The sequence below is a fragment of the Rhinoderma darwinii genome, chromosome 3 (genome assembly GCF_050947455.1).
Source record: "Rhinoderma darwinii isolate aRhiDar2 chromosome 3, aRhiDar2.hap1, whole genome shotgun sequence".
In the NCBI taxonomy this organism is placed as follows: Eukaryota; Metazoa; Chordata; class Amphibia; order Anura; family Rhinodermatidae; genus Rhinoderma; species Rhinoderma darwinii.
The window spans coordinates 156,930,272-156,952,829 of record NC_134689.1 but is presented as its reverse complement, the minus strand read 5'-3'; the positions used below and the strand labels follow the sequence as shown (position 1 = coordinate 156,952,829).

Sequence of the window (22,558 nt, the reverse complement as noted above, 5' to 3'; positions counted from 1 at the left end):
GAATGAATGGAATCTGTAAATTCATCACCGTTTTTCTCACTGTCTATTCCATCTGAATCTCTACACAATCCAGAATAAATTTAGATAAATATTTAACAATGATTATTCTACTTAAAAGAAATGTTAAGAATAAGATACAGGAATTATATGACGGGAATCAGTGATTTTAAAAACTTCAGTTCTCAGGAAGCATAGTGAACAGTATTGATCACATTACAAAGCATTATGGGTGATAGAAACCTGATCCTAATAAAGGTTAACTAAAGTGATACATTTATACCGAGGCACCGTAGTCTTATCAACATAATTATTGTACATTTCTGATTATCATTTTGTTTGAGCACTGAAATATACTAAGCTGCACTTGTAGAAGCAGTGGTGCTTCTGTTATTTACATTTGGACATGCATCCTGAGCACTCATTTAAAATAATGTAACATCAAAAGTTAACAGAGCATCACTATTATCCAAACATAATGCAGGGGTGACAAACCTGGTGAGAACTGAAACATGTAATACAGTTTTCTACAATGAATGTGTGCCTGCCAGGAGAAATGGTAAGACATGGTCTAATTACATTCTCGATAAAAGTAAAAGAAATAGTCTGTGTAGAGGAATCCAGCAAAGTGTGAATCTGTTGAGCAGTTTGCAAGATCCTAGAAAGAAAATAAATCATTATCAGCTTAATAAATATACGTTAACATTGACAACTGTCAGGATGCACTTCAAGATTTTACTTAAACATAAAGACTTAGAATACAAACAGCCAGTGAGTGACATAATGTTTTCTTGTCAAATAATTTAAAAATCAAATTTTATTTAATTTCTCCAAATTTTTCAGGACCAAGATAATTCAGTAGAATACATTACATGAAAAATACCCTAATCCAACACATACTGTCTTTGAGAAATCAGCAATAGACAACTTTTCGAAACTTTTCCTTTGGAGCTCCCTAGATGAACCCCTGACGTCACTGTCCATATATGGATAGTGATGTCAGGGGCTTCTCCTGGAGCGGAATCCCTGGGAAGAGAGTCATCAACCCTTTGGCCGGGGATTCCTCTATACCTCCCAACCAGGGGCGTAGCTAAAGGCTCATGGGCCCCGATGCAAAAGTTCTTATGCCTTGATGCCTTGGTGATGCCTTGATAAAGCGGCTGGAGGACGTGAAACGGTCGTAGGCTCTATTGTCTTTTAATCCCATGTTGCCTGCCTCAACATAGAATAAAAATAAACCTTTTTTGCAAGTGGTCAGTGCCGTGCTGTCTATTTTTCTACATGTTGACTTTTGCTAAAGTCTTACTTATATACGCACTGAGCACCGCTACACAAAGGCTGTAGAACCACAAGTCCCAGTAAACACAAGCACAGGAACCTGTGACGCTGCAAGCTAAAGGTAGTGCCAACCATTATTCCTTCTACATGTTGCACACCCATGTAGATAGTGCCACACCCCATTTGAAGATAGTGCCGCCGTCCCTGTAGATAGCACTACCTCCTCCCCCCTGCAGAGTGCAACATTGGGCCTCCCTCTAGGAGTGGAATCCCCAGCCAGACCATAGGCCTCCCATGCCGTATAATGCCCAATTAAATTCTCCCATACATCATAATGCCCTTATAGATGCTCCTATGCAGCATAATGCCCCTATAGCTGCCCCATACAGTATAATTCCCCCATACAGTATAATGCCCCCATAGCTGACCCATACAGTATAATGCCTCATATCTGCCCCATAGAGCTTAATGCCCCCAAAGCTGCCCCCTTACAGCATAATCCCCCCATAGTTGCCCCATAAGGTGTAATGCCCCATAGCTGCCCCATACAGTATAATGCCCCCTTAGCTGCCACCTTACAGTATAACGCCCCACAGCTGCCCCATATAGTATGATGCACCTATAGCTTCCCCCACACAGTATAATGCCCCCCTACAGTATAATGCCACCTTAGATGCCCCCATACAGTAAAATGCCCCTTACATGGCCCTAGTACTAGTGCCTACATAGATCGTGCCACAGTGCCCATGTAGATAGTGCCCACAGTACCCATATAGATAGCGCCAGTGTCGACTGTAGAAAGTGTCCCTATATAATGCTGCAGTGCCCATTTAGATAGCGCCACACCCCCCTTGAAGATAGTGCCACTGTCCCTGTATATAGCGCTACCCCCTCCCCCCCAGTAGATTGCAACATTGGGACTCCCTCTAGGAGCGCAATCCCCAGCCAGACCACAGGCCAGGGATTCCGCTCCTAGATGCTGCTGTTCATATATGGACAGTAACGTCACTGTCCATATATGGACAGAGACGTCAGGGGCTACTCCTGGAGCAGAATCCCCTGCCAGAGCGTCGGCGACGGGGATTCCGCTTCAGAGGAATCTCCTTTCAGGGGATTCCGCTTTCCCGGGCACATCACTGTGACCGGGGAGTCTTTGGTGAGCGGAGGAGCTCCCTCTGCTCCTCCTCTCTGAACTAAGGCTGAAGCAGGGAACTGGCTATTCCTTGCTTCAGCATTAGGTTCAACTGTATCTTCGTCCTGAGGACGCATATACAGTTGACTGCAGGACATACCCCAGGCCGTCCGGGACGGTTGGGATGTATGATTCCTCTCCTGGAGGATGAGCCCCTGACATCACTGTCCATATATGGGTAGTGACGTCAGGGAGGATTCCGCTCCAGGAGGACTATTTAATTGTATCTGTGCCCGGCCCGGCGCCCCCTACCTTCTCTCCCAGTTGCTCCCGGTGTACATGCCCCGTCTGCCCCCCCCCCCCTTAGCTAGGCCCCTGGGTTTCACTGTATGTGTAGCAAAGCTAATGAAGCAGAATTACAGGTATAGAATAACTGGACAGCCTCTGCAAATAAATATACCTTCATTTTCAGGTAGAAATTCATAAAATCAACACACTTACCACGTCACAATTATAAAAAAAACTATCCAAATATTTTAGGCTCGGTTCACATCTGCATTGGGGTCCCGTTCTGATGTTGCGTCGGAGCTTTCATCAGAACGGGACCCTGAACACAGACACAAACTGACAGGAACGGAAACCAGAGGTTTCCGTTTTCATCACCATTGATTTCAATGGTGACGGATCCGGTGCCCGTGGTTTCCATTTGTCTCTGTTGTGCACCGGACCCGTCGTTTTGCCGGAAGCAATAGCATAGTTGACTGTCAGTTTGTGTCTGTTCAGGGTCCTGTTCTGACGGAAAGCTCTGACGGAAGATCAGAACGGGACCCCAACGCAGATGTGAACAGAGCCTTAGTCATTAAGATGTCTACTTCGGGTACAACTTTTTACTATAGTTTGCAAATGCCTCCCGACTACACAAGTAAAACAATATCCTTAAATTCCATAGTTAATAATATTGCATAATTAAATACCAAAGCAGTTATATCATTTGATATGCACTTACCGGTGTGGCTACACGGAAATGATATTCACTGTCAAACAGCCGGGCTACTGGGAGAATCCAGTGATGCTGGAGACCCTAGATAACACCATAGAACAATTAGGTGAATTAATTCACATTCTATAAAGACAATATAAAATCTTCAACCTATAACGTGTCCCTCAGCACATTGGATTGGAGCGATGACTCCATACATACATTTATATATTATTTGGGATGTAATATATTAAAGAGAGTGCATAAAATCAATGACATCAGTTGCATTCAGTAGTGTTCTTGATATGCAAACATTTTAAAGTACTAATTTCACTAAAACATAATACATCACTTTATTTTCAAACCACGATAAGTAAGCTTTGTCGTAGCAGCAAGTCCATAAACTGTCTGCTTTATTAATAAAGTCTACCAGGATAGATTGCTTGTATGTGTCTCAAACTCCTGATTTATCTCCAAAAATGCCATTCAAGGCAATAGAATATAGCTAGATATCACATTAAATGTATTTGCTCCTTCCAATAACAAAAAAACAAAAAACAATGTACTTTCAGGCTAGAGGATGTATCCTATGTTTGAAGGATAGTCATTAAATAAAGCTTAAGTTTTTTGAGAAGCAAATATATGTGTTTATTTGTATACTGCAGTGTGCTGTATAATAGAAATTGGCTATGCTGCACTGACTGCAATATACAGAACAAGCAAATTATAAAAACCTTCAACGACAACGAATAAAGAGCAGCTATGTATTGTATTGGAGTATATAGCTATCCATGAAATATTGTTTAGAAGACATTGGGGGAGATCAAAACTAGTGAAAGGCAAAAATGGTGTAGTTGCCCATAGCAACCAATCAGATTCAATCCAGACACCACTACTCGTTTGCACCAAGTTTCACCAGTAGTACCACTCTATGCCAAAATATACTACATTTATCATTATTTAACATTTATCATTTACATATTGCTATGGAACCAAACACAGCTAGGTTTAAAGAATAGAAATCATTTTTAATAACTTCCTAAAACCACAAGGGCTTTTTTTTTTTATAGGAAGGGACTAGGACATTCATCTGTCACATGAATCTGCTCAACCTGTACATACATAGTTATGATGTAATAATATAGTATAAGTATGTGGGTAAATGTTACTTTAAGATGTGGACTACTTTGATGTATGATTTCCACAGTCTGTAAATGAATACAAAATTATTTATGTGACTACGCAGTGGAAATTGATTAACACCTCCTAGTCACATCCCAAACATGGGCTTTTATGCCAGAGCTACACAGCTACTTGTGGCCACACAACATAAGATCACAATGTTGCGCTGCTAAAATCGTAAACTAATGATAGTGAATGTGCCCGTGCTAAAATCCACCAAGTTTGGAATTCTGTCTGTCGTGGTAACTTGTGGGTCGCAACGCGGCCACATTCACTATGATTAGTTGTGATGTCTTTGCAACCTTTTGTCACATGTAGCCCTAGCCGTAAAGTTAAAGTCCACCTTTTAACACGATGCATTTTTTAGGTCCAAAATTGTGTTCCGATATATCTGTCTGTATATCTATATAGCAGTCTAGTATGCAGCCCCAAATCTACTGTATAAATATAGTGTCAAATAATGCAAATTATGCCTGCGCCGAGCCCCTGACAGAACAGGCCAGAAGGCCTGAGCTACTCCCTTCATTGTGGAAAAGGGGTTAGGTGAGTATTCATTTAATTATCTTTGAGGGGCACTTTTGCTATGTGGGGCGCTAAGAGGGTACTATCACTGTGTATGGGCAGTAAAAGGGCACTATTACTATGAGGAGGGCACTATTACTGTGTGGGGGGGCGTTATTGCTGTGTTGGTGGCACAATTGCTGTGTCGATGCCACTAAAGGAGCACTATAATGGTGTGGGGCACGAAGGGGGAAACTATTACTGTGTGGGATACAAAGGGAGGCACTATTACTGTGTAGGGGACAAAGTTGGCCATTAATATTATATGGGGCACTTTTACGATCTGGGGCACTATACATTTGGTTTGATTTTTATTGGGGTAATTATAGTTGTGAGGGCAGATGGGGCAGCAACAGGCACAGTATTGGGGGAAGCAAAAGTATGGGAATTTTGTGTAGAGGGAAGGGAATAGGTGGGAAGGATGCTGGAAAAGAAAGGAGCCAAAGATGTCAGGGCAGCAAACTGTGGAGAGACAAGTCATAGCTGGGAAAAGTCGTCATGGCAGCCTGGATCAGATGAAGCAGAAACAGGAAAGCGAACAACTCCAATCATAGAAGATGTCAACTGTGAATCATTGGATTTAACTGTATGGTATTCACTTATAAGGTCTGCAGATTGCCTGTGTAGAACTGGTATTTACCACTATATGGGCTCTGTATGGAGGTAATATTGGTCTTTGTGGAGTGTTTTTCATTTAGTAGGTGGTATTTTTCAGGCACTTTGTGGTAGTAATGTGTGGTCATGGTGTGGCGGTAATATTTGGCCCTTACATAGTGGTATTACAGTCTGCTAATCAGCTTATCCTGCCTGTCCTAGCAGTGTCAGAGAACACTTCAGGACTACTACTGTTAGCAAGTGTACTGTCCTGGCAAAGCGGCGTTACGACAGGCAGGGCAGGCTGTGTACAGTCAGTATAGCAAATTTTGAGCAGAGGATGTGGCTGCTGGTGTTTGGGGAGAAAGGACCCCGGTCTCCACTCCAGAAGAGAAGAGGAAACTAGGAACCTTTATTGCCCGACTACTGGCATTCGCATCCTCTGCTCAGCCAGCTTTAATAGACGCAATAAGAATGGGGGGGGGGGGGGAGTGTAGAGTCTGGCCAAAGCTTGATGATTAATTATTTTAAAAAACCATCCCCATTGAGAAAATCCTGTGATTACCCTGTGTCTGATAATGACACTAATGCTCTAAAATCCCTATAAAATCAGAGTTAAAAAAAAATGTGTGAATGGTGATTTAAAGGCTATGGATGCCTTTGAAGAATTTTTTTTCTAAATAAAATAGTGTATAAGAGTGTTTGTAATGTATCTTTATTAAAAAATTATTAACATTATTATCCTGGATACATAGCAGCTGTATTCTGCGCTGAAACCTGTATCCGTCAGGTCAGCGGGACTGACGGGTTCGGTGACAGGTTCTCTGACACAGGGTGTCTCTGACACAGGATCCAGCTGTTATCGATCATATCTAAATTCATAACTCGCTGTCACCGTACCCATCAGTCCTGCTGACCTAACGGATACAGGCTTCAGCGCAGGATACAGCTGCTATGTATCCAGGATATATAGCAGCTGTATCTGAAAAAGTAAAAATATTTTTTTATAAAAATACATTACAAAGTTGCTCAAAACACTCTCATACAGTGGTTTTTTTTTTTGTTTGTTTTAAATAAAATCATCTTCAAAGGAGTACATAGCCTTTAAAAAATTTAACAAAGACTGAACATCTGGCCTATACTGTACAAAATGCAGGAGGGAGATGTAAAGGAACACCCTTTGTGTTTATCCAGCCACATGTCAATCATTTAGCAGTTTCAGATCCAAACAGTTGGTTTTTAGGTGGTACTGTGATGACGTTTTTAATTATAGAAACTGTACTAGAAACATTTCCTAGAGTGGTTTCTTGTGGGTTTTTGTGATGCAGTAGTGGAGCTGCCCCATGTAAACAACACTTTTTTTTTTTTTTTGTTTCTTAACATTAACATTTAGTCCATATACATATATACTTCATACAGATCCACTCCGACGAGGCGAACGCTGTCCAGTTTTCCCCGTGTGCACACAGGCATAGCTACGTCTCATGCCTAGAGAGCGTCTGAGCGGTGAAGTATATATGTATATGGACTCGATTCTTAAAGTTGTGAGGAGTGAGGACTCTATCTTTTTTAATTTTCACCTGCTCCGTTCATCTACTCTTGATCTGCTGTTTGTTCTTAGTGCTTGTTATATCCATTATTGATATTTATATAGACTCTTCATACCTGAGTTGACTCTGGAGAAACTTCTCTTTTGTTCCTGTTGTAAGTTCCTCGATTACAGATATTTCCCAGTGTCATCTTACACTGGTATATGATCAGTGGTTCTGTAGTGCTACAAAACACAATTAAAACATTGACTAGAACAATTGTTTATATGTAACTCCTCCTACTATTCTACAATAAAATCCCACCCTTTCTAGATATGGCCCTTTAATGGCTACTTATTTATTTTGTTAACCTATTACAATAATTTGACTGGGGACAGGCTGTGTGTGTCTACAGATGCAATTGGCACTGTATTTAGACCAACTAGAAGGCCACTCTAGTCAGCATCAGATTGGGGTCCCTTGGGCCCAGCAGAGGGAATGGTTCTGGGGGCCCACCCACCATCTCTACAGAATATGTGCACATCCACTTGTTATCATTGTGCACATATGACATATCATCAATAATGTCTAATAGGTTATTTGTGAATCACCTATAAGAAAGACCCTAGTGGCAAGTGCTTGCCTCACAATTCATCTCTAAATAGGGTTGTGTTCTGCTAGACCTCTTGGGAACCATTATTAAGTCAGAGTCTGGGCCCACCGGAGGATCCTCTGATACTTTAGTGGGACAGTCCAACCCTGACTCTAGTAGTACCACAGTTTTGTGTTCTGAATGCTATATGAAAACTCTGCCCTTCAGGGAGGGCTCTCAGTCAGAAGCCATAAAAGGGCGCATGTCATATCGATTGATAGACATAATCTGTGTAGGCCATTATATCCTAAGTTTTCTAATCTAAAAAAAAGCTATAGTACCATGGACAATGAGAAATATGCAAAAGTTTCAGAAGCCGGTAATAACTGCAAATAATTCAGGTAAACGTTTGATAGGAGTGATCCTATATAATACCATTAAGGGACTCTACAATCTGCTTCTTGTCAGCTTTTAATGACTTAACATAAAACAATTTGCAATCTTTTACCTAATAAAAGAGTGTGAAAGTTCTTAACTTTTGTCAAAGACTATATGAAAAAACACACATGCACATATAAGAACATTATAACTATTATTATGTAAGCAGCGCCATACAGAACAGGGGGTTAACTTGATCAAATTCCCCTAGCTGAGTTAAACACTAGCAGAAGTCAGGAAGTGCACTGCTACCGGATTGCTGGAGAGAATAAGAAAACAAACTGGCTGCAAGAAATGTGATAAAATAACAAACCAAACACAACTCACCTATTAAATCCTCTGCCGCATTAGCGCAGATGCTCCAAGGGTCCCCATTGACCTCTGTCTACTTGTCCTTCAATTAAGATGTGCCGTTCATTTACGCGACCACTGCAATCATTCACTGCCCTCAGCGGTGAGGTGCCATTCTTGCTAGAATCACCGCTAAGGCCAGTGATTGGCTGCAGCGGTCAATTGGAAGAACGGTGTGTCATCGCTGCAGGAGAGTCAACAATGACCAGGGGACCACAAAAGAATCGGTGGAAGTTTGTCGGGGGATTTAATAGGCGAGTTATGTTTGGGTTGTTATTTTGTCACATTTCCTACAGTCAGTTTTCTTATTTTCTCAGACAATCCCTTGAATTGCAGTCATAAGATTGGTGTCCCAGTAAAAATCGGGCTGTAGGGGCGGCTCTTTAAATATGAATTGACTATGACTGCCTGCTATTGGGGCAATGACTTTGACATGCGAGAGCACTGGAGGTGGCTAGCTTTGTTGTAGGGGCACTAATATATCCATACTTTAACAGGGAAGTAGCATGAAAACATGCAAAGGCACAGGACAAGTTATACTCAGCACAGGGGTGCTCAACCTTTTCTTGTCCAGGGGCCACATTGTCAAATGATACCACCCCCATGCACCGCGACAAGACTTAAGGGGGTATTTATGACATATTGATAGTATATGTGAGGTTTCCACCTCTGGGATTCCCAAGTATCGGAGAATGCACCCAAGAGAAGAGGACACAAGGTAGTCGCACATGCATGCTGAGCATGTCATACCTCCCATAACCTACAAAGGAGAGAGCTACATGTACTCACAACCACCTCTCCATATTCTCTTCTCTGGTGTACTGAACCTATCAGACATTTATGGTATATGTTGTGGATACGTCATAAATGACTTAGACAGGAATATCTCTTTAAAGAAACAATCTGGGTAAAACTGATGATCATAGTCTGCACAACTCATAAAACTGTAAAGGCCTGGTTAACACGAACGTTGTATATGTCCGCGTGCTGCGCGTGAAAACAACGAACAGCACATGGACCTATGCAACTCAATGGGGCAATTCAGACATGCGTGATTTTTCATGCAGCGTGTTTCTGTTGCGTGAAACTCACTACATGTGCTATTCTGGTGCTTTTTTGCGGATCACGCACCCATTGAAGTTAATGGGTGCGCGAAAATCACGAACAGCACATGGACGTCACCCGTGTGCTGCCCTGATTCACGCACGAGTCGCTAAAGAAATGCAGAGAAAAAAAATAAACAAACAAGAAAATGTGCACCAACACTGACATAAAAACTGATGCCACACGGAACACACACTGATGGCACACGGAACTGTAATGCAGGAAAAACGCTGCGGTTTTTGCCGATGCCTAACAGTTTTATCTGTATTGCTGTTTAAAATATAACTTATACTGCCTCACATTTCACACAATTAAAGTGTCAGAAAGACAGTACCTCCAATAATGGTACCATAAGTAGGTTTCAAAAGACATCTGTATCTGAGCTATCAGAAAACAGACAAGCATGCCTGTGTCTTGATGGATGGGGCCACACAGAATGGTATTGTGGGCAGCAGGTTGTGCACCCCTGACTAAGATTTAGCGCCTATGTAAGATTTTTTTCATATATATTTTCAATAAAGCAGAAAAAATAAAAGTTTTTTAAAAAGCAAATATCCTATCAATAATTGCAGAATAGGAAATAAACTATTACGAAGATGCACAGTAGATTCACAAAGAAACTAAGAATTTTTCTAGATTGTGGGAGTTTAGATGAAAAAGTACAATCTGAGATGTAAAGAGCTTTTATAACTTTTGTGGGGGCATTTGATGGAGCCCATTAGTGAGAAACTTCTAGTTATCATCATTAAACTTCCAACCCATCTACATCTGGCATTACTTAAGTACTTAATAAAAATGAGACTATTCATTTTCTTTCAGAAAACAAAACTGTGAATAATATAAAAATAATTTCTGTAAGATGTTAGAGACAAAATGCTAATCACAAAAAAAATTAATCAGAATTTCACCTGTAAAAGGGCTAAGAAATTAATGAACTTCAATTTCAACATTTGTGTTTTTATTTCTGATATGAATATCTTCAAATTATAGTTTCATATTAAATATGGTAGTTCGTAGTCGCAGTGTGGTCAGCTGTATAATCGAAAAACAAATGGAGCGGGCTGCACAGGCTGGTACGGTGGTGATAACAGGAGATTTTAGTTACCCTGATATTAATTTGGGTCATGGTCCTGCTTCAACTGCAAATGTCACTGTTCATGAAAACCTTGGTAAGGGCCTGTTCACATCAGCGTTTGCCTCCTGTTTGAGCTTTCCGTTCACCTGTTCTGTCAGAGGAACAGATGAATGGAAAGAAATTTTATTTTTTTGGCTTCAGTTTTTTTCAGTTTGCGTTCCGTTCCACTAGGTTTCCATTTTTTTTTTTACAGAAACAATAGCATAGTGTGCTGTGTCGTGTTTACACACTATTAGAGCATGTTCAGACGTGGCGGAAATTCGCAGTGAAAATCCGCTGCTTCTCCGCAACAGACTGAGCATACTGCAGAATGTAAATTATGCACCGCAAGCTATTTTCCGCACCAATGTTTGCTGCAACTCCTGCTGTTTGTGCACCAATTGTTATACAGAGATGGTGTGGGCTGGCCCTCAAGACACCCTGGCCTTGAGGCCAAGTTGCAAGTGCGACTGCTATTGGAATAATAGAACGGTTTAAATTTTTAGCATATGACACCAAGCTATATAATATAGTGCAGTCTATGAAAGCCGACTTGGACACACTTGTAGTTTTTGGGCATCCACTTGGCAAATGAGGTTCAATGTGGATAAATGTCAAGTTATGCACACTCGGCAGTCCCATAGAAATGAATGGGGCTCCCAGGAATGGCATGGTAAGCCCGTTTTTGTAATCATGGGGGTCCCAGCGGTCAGGCCCCCACCGATCAGATATTTATCACATATCATGTGAATAGGTGATAAACATTGATTATGAGAAAACCCCTTTAATAACAGCATGAAATATCAATCAGCTGCTACTAAGGCCAGCAGGATACTGTCATATACAGGGCCGTCTTTAGCCTTTTTGGGGCCCAGGGTAAGGGTTAATGGTGCCCCCACCTGCACTTTACAAAAATCACCAATGGTGACAGTATCACACATGATAGGCTTAGCTACAGGGCTCCAGGTAACAGTATCAAACATGATATTCTTAGAAACAGAGCCCCAGCAGACACTATCACACATGGTAGAATTAGATACATGGCTGAACAGACAGTATCACACATTAAAAGATTAGATACCGTGGCTCAACGACAGTATCACACATGATCGGATTAGATATAGGGTCCCTGCAGACAGTATCACACATGATAGTCTTAGACACAGGACCCACGCAGATAGTATCATACATGATAGGATTAGATACAGGGCCCAAGCAGACAGAATCACACATGATAGGCTTAGATACAGGGCTCCATCAAATCGTATCACACATGATAGACATAGATACAGAGCCCCAGCAAATAGTGTTACACATGATAGGCTTAGATACAGGGCCCAAGTAGACAATATTACACTTGATAGGCTTAGATATAGGGCCCCAGCAGATAGTATCACACATACTAGGCTTAAAGAGGTTCTGTCACCAGATTTTGCAACCCCTATCTGCTATTGCAGCAGATAGGCGCTGCAATGTAGATTACAGTGACGTTTTTATTTTTAAAAAACGAGCATTTTTGGCCAAGTTATGACCATTTTTGTATTTATGCAAATGAGGCTTGCAAAAGTACAACTGGGCGTGTTTACAGTAAAAGTACAACTGGGCGTGTATTATGTGCGTACATCGGGGCGTGTTTACTACTTTTACTAGCTGGGCGTTCTGATGAGAAGTATCATCCACTTCTCTTCAGAACGCCCAGCTTCTGGCAGATCACACTGTGTCGTCACTCACAGGTCCTGCATCGTGTCGGCCACATCGGCACCAGAGGCTACAGTTGATTCTGCAGCAGCATCAGCAGGTAAGTAGCTACATCGATTTACCTGCAAACGCCGATGCTGCTGCAGAATCATCTGTAGCCTCTGGTGCCGGCTCGTCTGACACGATGCAGGACCTGTGAGTGACGTCACAGCGTGATCTCTCGAGAACACGCTGTGTCTGCACTGCCAGAAGCTGGGCGTTCTGAAGAGAAGTGGATGATACTTCTCGTCAGAAAGCCCAGCTAGTAAAAGTAGTAAACACGCCCCGATGTACGCACATAATACACGCCCAGTTGTACTTTTACTTTTCAACACGCCCAGTTGTACTTTTGCAAGCCTCATTTGCATAAATACAAAAATGGCCATAACTTGGCCAAAAATGCTCGTTTTTTAAAAATAAAAATGTTACTGTAATCTACATTGCAGCGCCTATCTGCTGCAATAGCAGATAGGGGTTGCAAAATCTGGTGACAGAGCCTCTTTAAGTACAGGGCTCCAGCAGAGAGTAACATACATTATAGGCTTTCATCCATATTCCTTTCCATCCCGTGGTTGAACTTGATGTCTTTTTTTAACCGTACTAAGTAGCTAAAATTGCCTGGCAACGTTATAGAACACAGGTGTGACTAAGCCGAGCTGGCCAACCTCTTTAAAATCAACGTGGCACTGCAGACAGAATCCCACTCTTTTATGCAGATGAACGTGCATATGACACAGAAGCTATACTTTCTGACACAAATACTGATGTGAAGATATCATCTCTGGAGGGTATAACCTTTTTTAATTTTTGTAAAAGTGACGACAGGAAGTGCAGTCGTAGTGGTTACAACCTATGAATTAGCCACTCAGAAAGTGATTGCAAAATGGTCATTCTGTTAGTTCGTCCAATCAAAAACACAATGACAGTTTTACCATCAGTTTCTGAGAAGCTAATTCATAAGTTATAACCAATGTGGCTGGAATAACGTGCTTGTGATGATGTGTCTCAGTTTGAAGTCCTTGGAGGATTTCTTCAACTGGAGATTTCCAATGAATTATTCCAGTGTAGTGCCTCTCACTCCTTAGTAAAGAATATGTTTCGAACCAAACTTTCTAGTTTTTCAGAAACAGGCTAGGTACCAGATGTAACCACGCTGCAGCTTCACATCCTAGGGGAGTGATTCCTCTCTTTATTACCCTGGGGTAACACCTGAAAAATGTTTCCACTCCAAGAAAACCCTATTGAAATTCCTTACTCCTTGGTTTAGGAGTGGATAAAGTATTTTATATTCTGGCATAGATTTGTTGCCTGCTTTACTTGCCCTCATGCCAATCATCTTTGGGCAGGCTGAAATCAGTTTTTCATCTCTACTGTAAAAGTGACATAGCTTGCTACAGCCTTCTGGGGAACTCCTGTCCAGCTGTAATGACGGGGTAGGGAGACAGACAGGTGAGCCCTAATCTACCCGCCACTCAGTCCCTGCCTACTTGCACGGCCCGTCCTAGGCCACGGCGTACAACTGGGCAACGGTCCCTACGCTCAATATGTGCACGACAGACAAACAGACAAGGGTACACAGAAGCTAAGGGAAATGGGGCAGCTGCCCACGGCAACACCGCGAGCAACAGGAGTAGTGAACGAGCCGAGTCAAACCAGGAGTGTACGAGGTACCAAATGCAGAGCAGGAGCGTAGTCAGTAAAGCCAGGGTCAAAATGAAGCAAGGTCAATAATAATAGCAAGAGCAGCAGAGCCAGGAAAAACAGGAAAATCACAGGCAAAGGACAAGCAACAACTGAAGGTATAAATAGACCGAGGGCGGGAGCTAGAACCGTCTGGCCAGGCTGTGATAGGTTCTCCCACTCCTCAGCCTCCCAGCCTGAGTGGTGGCAGATGGAGTCACTCTATCAGACCTAGGCACAGATGCAGACTGATTAACCACAGGCGTCGACACAGAAGCTGTTTCTGGCAGATCCTTTACACCTGCTCCCTCTAATAAATAGTACTAGTAAAGGTTTTTGTATTTATTTTCCATACAGATGTAGCCAAGTTTATCTTGACTCTGATCACTTACTGCAGCGTGATATCACACAACAAAAGCCATCGAAAAGTCATTGAAAAAGTCGTTAAAGTTTCTTGCCACTGCGTATTTAATGAGTTAAGAGTCAAGATAAATACGGCTACATCTGTACATTTAACAGGTTAATATGACTACGTCATGGTTGTATGATTTCATATTGTATATTGGCTGGGCTTTTGTTGTGACACAAGGTTATGTTTACTTCATTCATCTGGATGAAACATTTAGTATTCGGTTTCCTTCAATAGATGCAATTTAACAACCCTGAAAGGAACATGTAATAATGATTAAAACAAATATGTGTTGTTCTTTTGCTCAGTAAAATAGTTTTCTCCCAGACAGCAGACTGAATATGTTAAATGTTACGTGTAAAATAGAATCAATCATAATTCCTAACAATCGCTCTGAGAAAGGGGTGAGCTGACTGTTGGGTCACGGACTCTCCAGAGTGTTTTTCCACAGAGGCTTGTAAAGCTTACATCAAAAGAAGGGGATTGGTCTGTATGTGATGAACAAAGCAGCGAAAGTGATGGGGATTTAAATGGAAAGACAAGTAGATTACAGTGTGTCAAGGGAATGAAAAGCCTGAGTAATGGTACAATGAAGAAGGATTACGGCAAATGACAGAACATGCCACATTGCCGTGTTTTTCAGTGGACTACAAGTAGCAATGTAAAAAACAAGGTTGCATTAATTAATCCCACTTTAAGGGTACCCGTACATAATATGGCCAAGCCACAGAAATTGCAAATTGTCACCGCTTTGCAGCCGCATCGTGTACCATAATATCGAACACAGTTATTTTAATAGTTCACCTTTTTAGAATGTAACCTCAATGCAAAGTAACATTAAAGGGGTTGTCCCAAGTTGACTCAAATTTTTTTTTTTATACATTCTAAGCAGGAAATTAATTTTAAAACATTTGGTATTAAAAAAAATTTAAAATTCATTTCCTAAGTGCCTTTTTTTTACACTTGATAACTCAGCAAGTGCTGGTTATCTTTTCTAAAAAGGGGCGTGAGCGGCTTGATGTCAATCAAGCCGCTCCGCTCTGCAGTGTGCGCGCTCCCGATGTTGCTAGATACTGTAGTTCTAGCAACATCGGGAGAATGTTCGTCTCAAGCGGGCATGGTAAGCCCGATTGAGACAAACTTACCGTGAATGTCAACTACACTACACTACACTACACTCACCCCGTTTCGGCAAGCCACTTTTCCCTCCCCCACCCTGTCACTACATTTTTGTACCCGCCGCATCGGTGCTGCATCAGCACCCGGCGAACAACTAAAAATATATAAAATAAAATAATAATCACCTAAGACGTTCTAACGGCGCTCTGAACGGTCCCGTCACTTGCCATCTTCCTTCTTCTTGGCGCCGCTCGCATTCATACGGTAGTAACAATGCGTTGTGGCGCAGATGACGTAATCATATCAGGCCCACGTGATTACTTCATCTGCGCCCACCGCTCTGTTATTGTGAATGGGAGAAGAAAAGTGACGGGACCGTTCAGCTCTTCGTGGGAACGTCTTAGGTGAGTTTATTTTTGTATGTATGTTGGTATGTATGTATGTATATGTTTTCTTGTATGTATGTTGTCATGTTTGTATGTGTATATGTGCATGTATGTGTATATGTGCATGTATGTTTGCATGTATGTATGTTTTCATGTATGTATGTTTGCAAGTATGTATGTTTGCATGTATGTATGTTTGCATGTATGTATGTTTGCATATATGTATGTTTGCTTGTATGTTTGCTTGTATGTATGTTTGCATATTTGTATGTGTATATGTGCATGTATGTGTATATGTGCATGTATTTTTGCTTGTATGTATGTATGCTTGCTTGTATGTATGTTTGCATGTATGTATGTTTGCTTGTATGTTTGCTTGTATGTATGTTTGCTTGTATGTATGTTTGCTTGTATGTATGTTTGCTTGTAGGTATGTATGTTTGCTTGTTTGTATGTATGTATGTATGTATATGTTTTCATGTATGTATGTTTGCATGTATGTATGTTTGCATATATGTATGTTTGCTTGTATGTTTGCTTGTATGTATGTTTGCTTGTATGTGTGTTTGCATGTATGTATGCATATACGTATGTTTGCTTGTATGTATGTTTGCTTGTATGTATGTATGTTTGCATGTTTGTATGTGTATATGTGCATGTATGTTTGCTTTTATGTATGTTTGCTTGTATGTATGTATGTATGTATGCTTGCTTGCTTGTATGTATGTATGTTTGCATGTATGTATGTTTGCTTGTATGTTTGCTTGTATGTTTGCTTGTATGTATGTTTGCTTGTATGTATGTATGTATGTTTGTATGTGCATGTATGTGTATATGTGCATGTATGTTTGCATGTATGTATGTTTTCATGTATGTATGTTTTCATGTATGTATGTTTGCATGTATGTATGTTTTCCTGTATGTATGTTTTCTTATATGTATGTTGTCATGTTTGTATGTTTTCATGTATGTGTTTTCATGTATGTATGTTGTCATGTTTGTATGTGTATATGTGCATGTATGTTTGCATGTATGTATGTTTTCATGTATGTATGTTTGCATGTATGTATGTATGTTGTCATGTTTGTATGTGTGTATGTTTTCATGTATGTGTTTTCATGTAGGTATGTTTGCATGTATGTATGTTTGTATGTATGTTTTCATGTATGTATGTTGTCATGTTTGTATGTGTATACGTGCATGTATGTTTGCATGTATGTATGTTTGTTTGTATATATGTCTGTATGGCCATGTATGATACTGTCTGCTGGCGCCCTGTATCTAAGCCAACTTTGCCGCAGGCTTCTATACATGGTATAACAGTCAGTATCACACATGAAAGTGAAAGTAAGCCTACGACATGTTTTATTTCATTTTTTTTTTAATATTTTTGATTTTTTACAGGTTTGGTGTTTGGACTACATCGGTTTTGAGGACTACTTAGATGACGCTTTTTTTTTCATCAATAAAATGGTTAATGAGGGTTGTGTTGGGGGTGCTTTATTTCAATAAAATATTTTATCTATATCTTTGTCTTTTCTTTTCAAGTTTTATTACTATCACTTTAGTAATGGCCGCTGTCTGAGTGACAACATCCATTACTAAGGCGAGGCTTAGTGTTAGCCGGTACAGAGGCTAACACTAAACACCATTATTACCCCGGTACCCACCACCACCAGGGGTGCCGGGAAGAGCTGGGTACGATCCAGTACCCGACCATCTGTTGTGATGGTAGGGCTCTGGGGCGGCCGCAGGCTGGTATTATGAGGCTGGGAAGGGCCAAAAACAGTGGACCTTCCCACCCTTGTAATGCTAGGCTGCTGCTGCTGTGTTGTATCTGGCTGGTTATAAAAATGGGGGGGACCCCACGTCATTTTTTTTAATTATTTTTATTAAAAAGACATGGGGTTCCACCCAATTTATCATAACCAGCCACAAACAACACAGTGTTATTAGCCTGGGAATGTACTAAACCAGTGGCCCCTCCCACCCGTGTAATGCCAGGCTGCTGCGGCCTTGTATATGGCTGGTTATTAAAAATGTGGGGGACCCAACGTCTATTGTTAAATTTTACAAAAAAACGACGTGGGGGTCCCCCCCATTTTTATAACCAGCCCGATACAACACAGCAGCAGCAGCCTAGCATTACAAGGGTGGGAAGGTCCACTGATTTTGGCCCTTCCCAGCCTCATAATACCAGCCTACGGCCGCCCCAGTACCCGACCATCACAACAGATGGTCGGGTACTGGATCGTACCAAGCTCTTCCCGGCACCCCTGGTGGTGGTGGGTACCGGGGTAATAATGGGTGGTTAGTGCTAGCCTCTGCACCGGCTAACACTAAGTACCGCCTTAATAATGGACGCTGTCAATCAGCCAACTGCCATTATCTAGGCACTAATAAAGTTTAAAAAAAAACACAAAGACAATTTTTTTTTATTGAAATAAGAAATCCCCAACAAAACCCTCGTTAACCATTTTATTAAAATTTTCAAAAAACGTAGATCTACGCAGTAGTCCAATCGGTACATCAAAATCTGCAACAACATAAAAAAACAGTTATCAATGTGAACAATACCAATACTTCTACTCACCTACACACACACAAACAACCACACACAAACATATACACAAACACATATAAACACACACCCATATATTACACAAACACACACATAAACACATATACACACACATATACACACACACATATACACACACACATACACACAAACATATACACAAACACATGTACACAAACACACCCATATATACACAAACATATATACACACACACACACACACATATATACACAAACACAAAAACACACACAAACATATACACACAAACCTATACACATATGCACAAACACACCCATATAAACACACACACACATATACACACACACATATGCATACATATACACATATGCACAAACACACCCATATATACACAAACACACACATATACACACACATATACATATACAAAAACACACAAACATATACACACAAACATATGCACAAACACACCCACATACACAAACACACACACACACATAAACACACAAACATATACACAAACACACATATACACACAAACATATACACAAACACATGTACACAAACAAACCCACATATACACAAACATATACATATATACACAAACACACCCATATATACACACACACACACACACACACATATACACAAACACACCCATATATACACAAACACACACACACATAAACACACCAAAAAAGCACACACACATATACACACAAACATATACACATATACACACAAACATATGTACACAAACACACCCATATATACACAAACACATACACAAACCCACACATATACAAAAACACACACACACACAAACACACCCATATATACACACACACAAATATACACAAACACAAAATATACACAAACATATACACACAAATACACCCATATATACACTCACACATAAACACACACACATATACACAAACACACCCACACACACTTACCTTTAGCGGAGCGCAGACTTCTCGCGACGGGTGCCTTCCACTTCATCTCCTTGCATCTCCTGCGCATGCGCCGGGATGCGCGTTCATGAGTAAATGACATCCTCTGCTCCGGACGCAGAGGATGTCATTACGCATGCGCGGCCACCGCTAAAGGTAAATAGCGGTGGCCGGGAACCTAGGCAACGAGCAGGATACAAAGAGGGACCGACCGCAACTTCAATCAACGATATCAAGAAAACGACATCGCTGGACGACGGACAGGTAATTAGAATTCTTCTTATTTTTACATGGGGGAGCTTTATAGCTCCATTTATCAACTTGGGACAACCCCTTTAATACATTTTTTATTTATAAACATATGTCTCAACAGGAAAATGGTTATGAGGGCTAGGTCACCAGCATGTGCGGATTTAAACCTCCCTTTGTCAGAATAGAAACTCCAAGATAATTATGAAAAACACTAGAAACAGGAGTCATGCACTATTGTAATACAATTTGCCAATGGCATAGAAAAATAATTTTTATTGGACAATACAAAATACATAGAGTTAAAAAAGACTACAAATCTGAAGACTGTACACCTCCCAAGTGATGAGGATGAACCTAAAGGAACCGCTCCTTGTATGGCAGTTGCAGGAGGGAAGAGCTTAACTAACAGATAGCAAATACTAACTAGGACTAAGGCAGAGAATACAAAAAAGTAGTACTAGGTATAAAAGTCAGGGTATGTAAATGTAAGTAAGTACCAGCATACATACAGCCAGAGTCACAAAAGTAAACGAAGGTAAATATTGTGAATGGATTCCCAACTGAGCAAAACAGTATGTGCTCTCAAAGAATCCTCACAAAAATAGACAAAGTCTTCCCAGAATATTATCGCCACAAGAAAGGAGCAGGTAAATATGTACAGCACAGCATAGAGTGTTACTAACCCATATGGTTCCTGTAGTTCAGTGTCTTCCAGAGTACAGAGAGACCCCGACGCGCGTTTCGCGTGGATGGCTTTTTCAAAAGGGGTATACATTGTAGCAAACCCTCACCGTTGAGAAGTGTCAGGTGAGAAACTTAAAACAATAAATGGCTTGAATTAATGATCGATTTGGATCCACACAATGGGGCAGATTTACTAATACTGTCTAACATTTAGACTGCGAAAACTTAGACCAGGCAGTCAGAAGATGCGCCAAAATTATCAAAGTGGTGCACACTGTATAATAAATTTGGCGCATCTTGCTAAATCTGTGAAACATTTCTCTCTTCCTCATACCACCTCTCGGTTGGCTTAGTTTAAGCCACACCCGTGTCTGCTAAGCCACACCCCATTTTCGAGACACTTTTGAAAAGTGTTTAGTGGGGTGCAAATCTCTGTTCTTTTTGGTGAAAATCAATAATAATTTTGTATTTATCAATTTGTGCCAAAAAAAAGGCACAACTTAGGCCAGAATTCTGGCTCAACAACAATGGTAAATCTTCCCCAATGTTCCTATGACAATGATGAATGGCCGGGTCACCTAAGAGAAAGTGTTTTCATAATGAGACCAGAGCAGACGCACTGCACACACAGGGTCTGGAACATTGATGGCTAATTACACAACACAGAAATACACCCTTAACGCACAAGGACGTGCCCGTACATCCTGGTGCAGGGGTTGACGTATGGAGCGGGCTCACATGATGAGCCTGCTTCATAAGTTGAGGGTGTCAGCTGTGTATTGCAGCTGACACCCTGGACTAACAGCCAGGAAAAAGAGATCGCTCTGTCCTTGGCATATACCCACTTCAATAGCGACTATAGTGGCTGCGGCATCTACGTCGTTAGAAAGAGCGGGGCGGCCCCCTCCAGCAACCCATCGGCCCCCTGCAAGGCGATCGCGGGTGCTGATGATGGTCATGGCAGCCTGGGGGCCCACTGGTTCACATCTCCTAAGAGGTCTACTGAAAAGTATAAAAAATTATTAAATAAAGTTTTCAGCATGGTACCAAAAAAATAAATAATTAAACTTTAAAAACAAAACCCTTTTATCATTCCAACTAATGTTCAAATAAATAAAAGTTAACATTAATTGGTATTGCCGCGTCCATAAAAGTCCGAAATTTTACAATATAAAGTTATTTAACCTGCTCGTTAAGCACCGTAAAAAAATTAAAACAAAAAAAAGCCCAAACTGCTGTTTTTTTATCATCTTTGCTTACCCCAAAAAATGGAATACAATGTGATCAACAAGTTGCATGTACTCCAAAATGGTATCAATAAATACTACGGCTCGTCCCGCAAAAAATAAGCCCTCACACTGCTCAAATCGACGGAAAAATATGTTATGGCTCTCAGAATGTGGCGACAATTTTTTTTTATAACGAATAGTTTTTTTATTTATAAAAAGTGTTAAAACATTTAAAAAAAAAACACAAATTTAATATTACGGAAATAATTTCAATCCATAAAATAAAGTGAACATGTAGTTTACCGCACAATGGATGTAAAAACGAAATGCCCCAAAAATGACACATTTGCTGTTTTTTGCCCATTTTACCCCACATAAAACCTTTTATTTTCAGTTTCCCAGTACATTATATGGTACATTAAATGGTGCCATAATAAACTACAACTTGTTCTAACAAAAAACATACCCTCATGCGGATATGTCGATGAAAAAATAAAAAAGTTATGGCTTTTGGAAAGTGGGGAGGAACAAACTAAAATGAAAAAACGAAAATTGGCCGTGTCATTAAGGGGTTAAAGACACATTTTTATAGACATTCTAAACAGGCTTTCATATGAAGTTAGTGGGTGTTTTCTTTTACTGTACAAGGCATATGCATATTTAATTCTGCTTGGATACAATCCAAAAACAAGAA

At 40.7% G+C, this 22,558-nt stretch overlaps 1 protein-coding gene across 1 annotated transcript in view; it reads right to left on the bottom strand.

The window, feature by feature from the left end:
* Positions 1-549: 549 nt before the first annotated feature.
* The window catches only part of MYRFL (myelin regulatory factor like), a 226,940-nt gene continuing 204,931 nt past the window's right edge, over positions 550-22,558 (bottom strand). The window contains exons 23-25 of the mRNA XM_075859394.1: positions 7,389-7,497; positions 3,414-3,488; positions 550-655 (exon numbers count right to left, since the gene is read on the bottom strand). Of these exons, the coding sequence (XP_075715509.1) occupies positions 569-655; positions 3,414-3,488; positions 7,389-7,497 (271 nt within the window). The 3' untranslated portion in view covers positions 550-568. The remainder of the gene's footprint in view (positions 656-3,413; positions 3,489-7,388; positions 7,498-22,558) is intronic.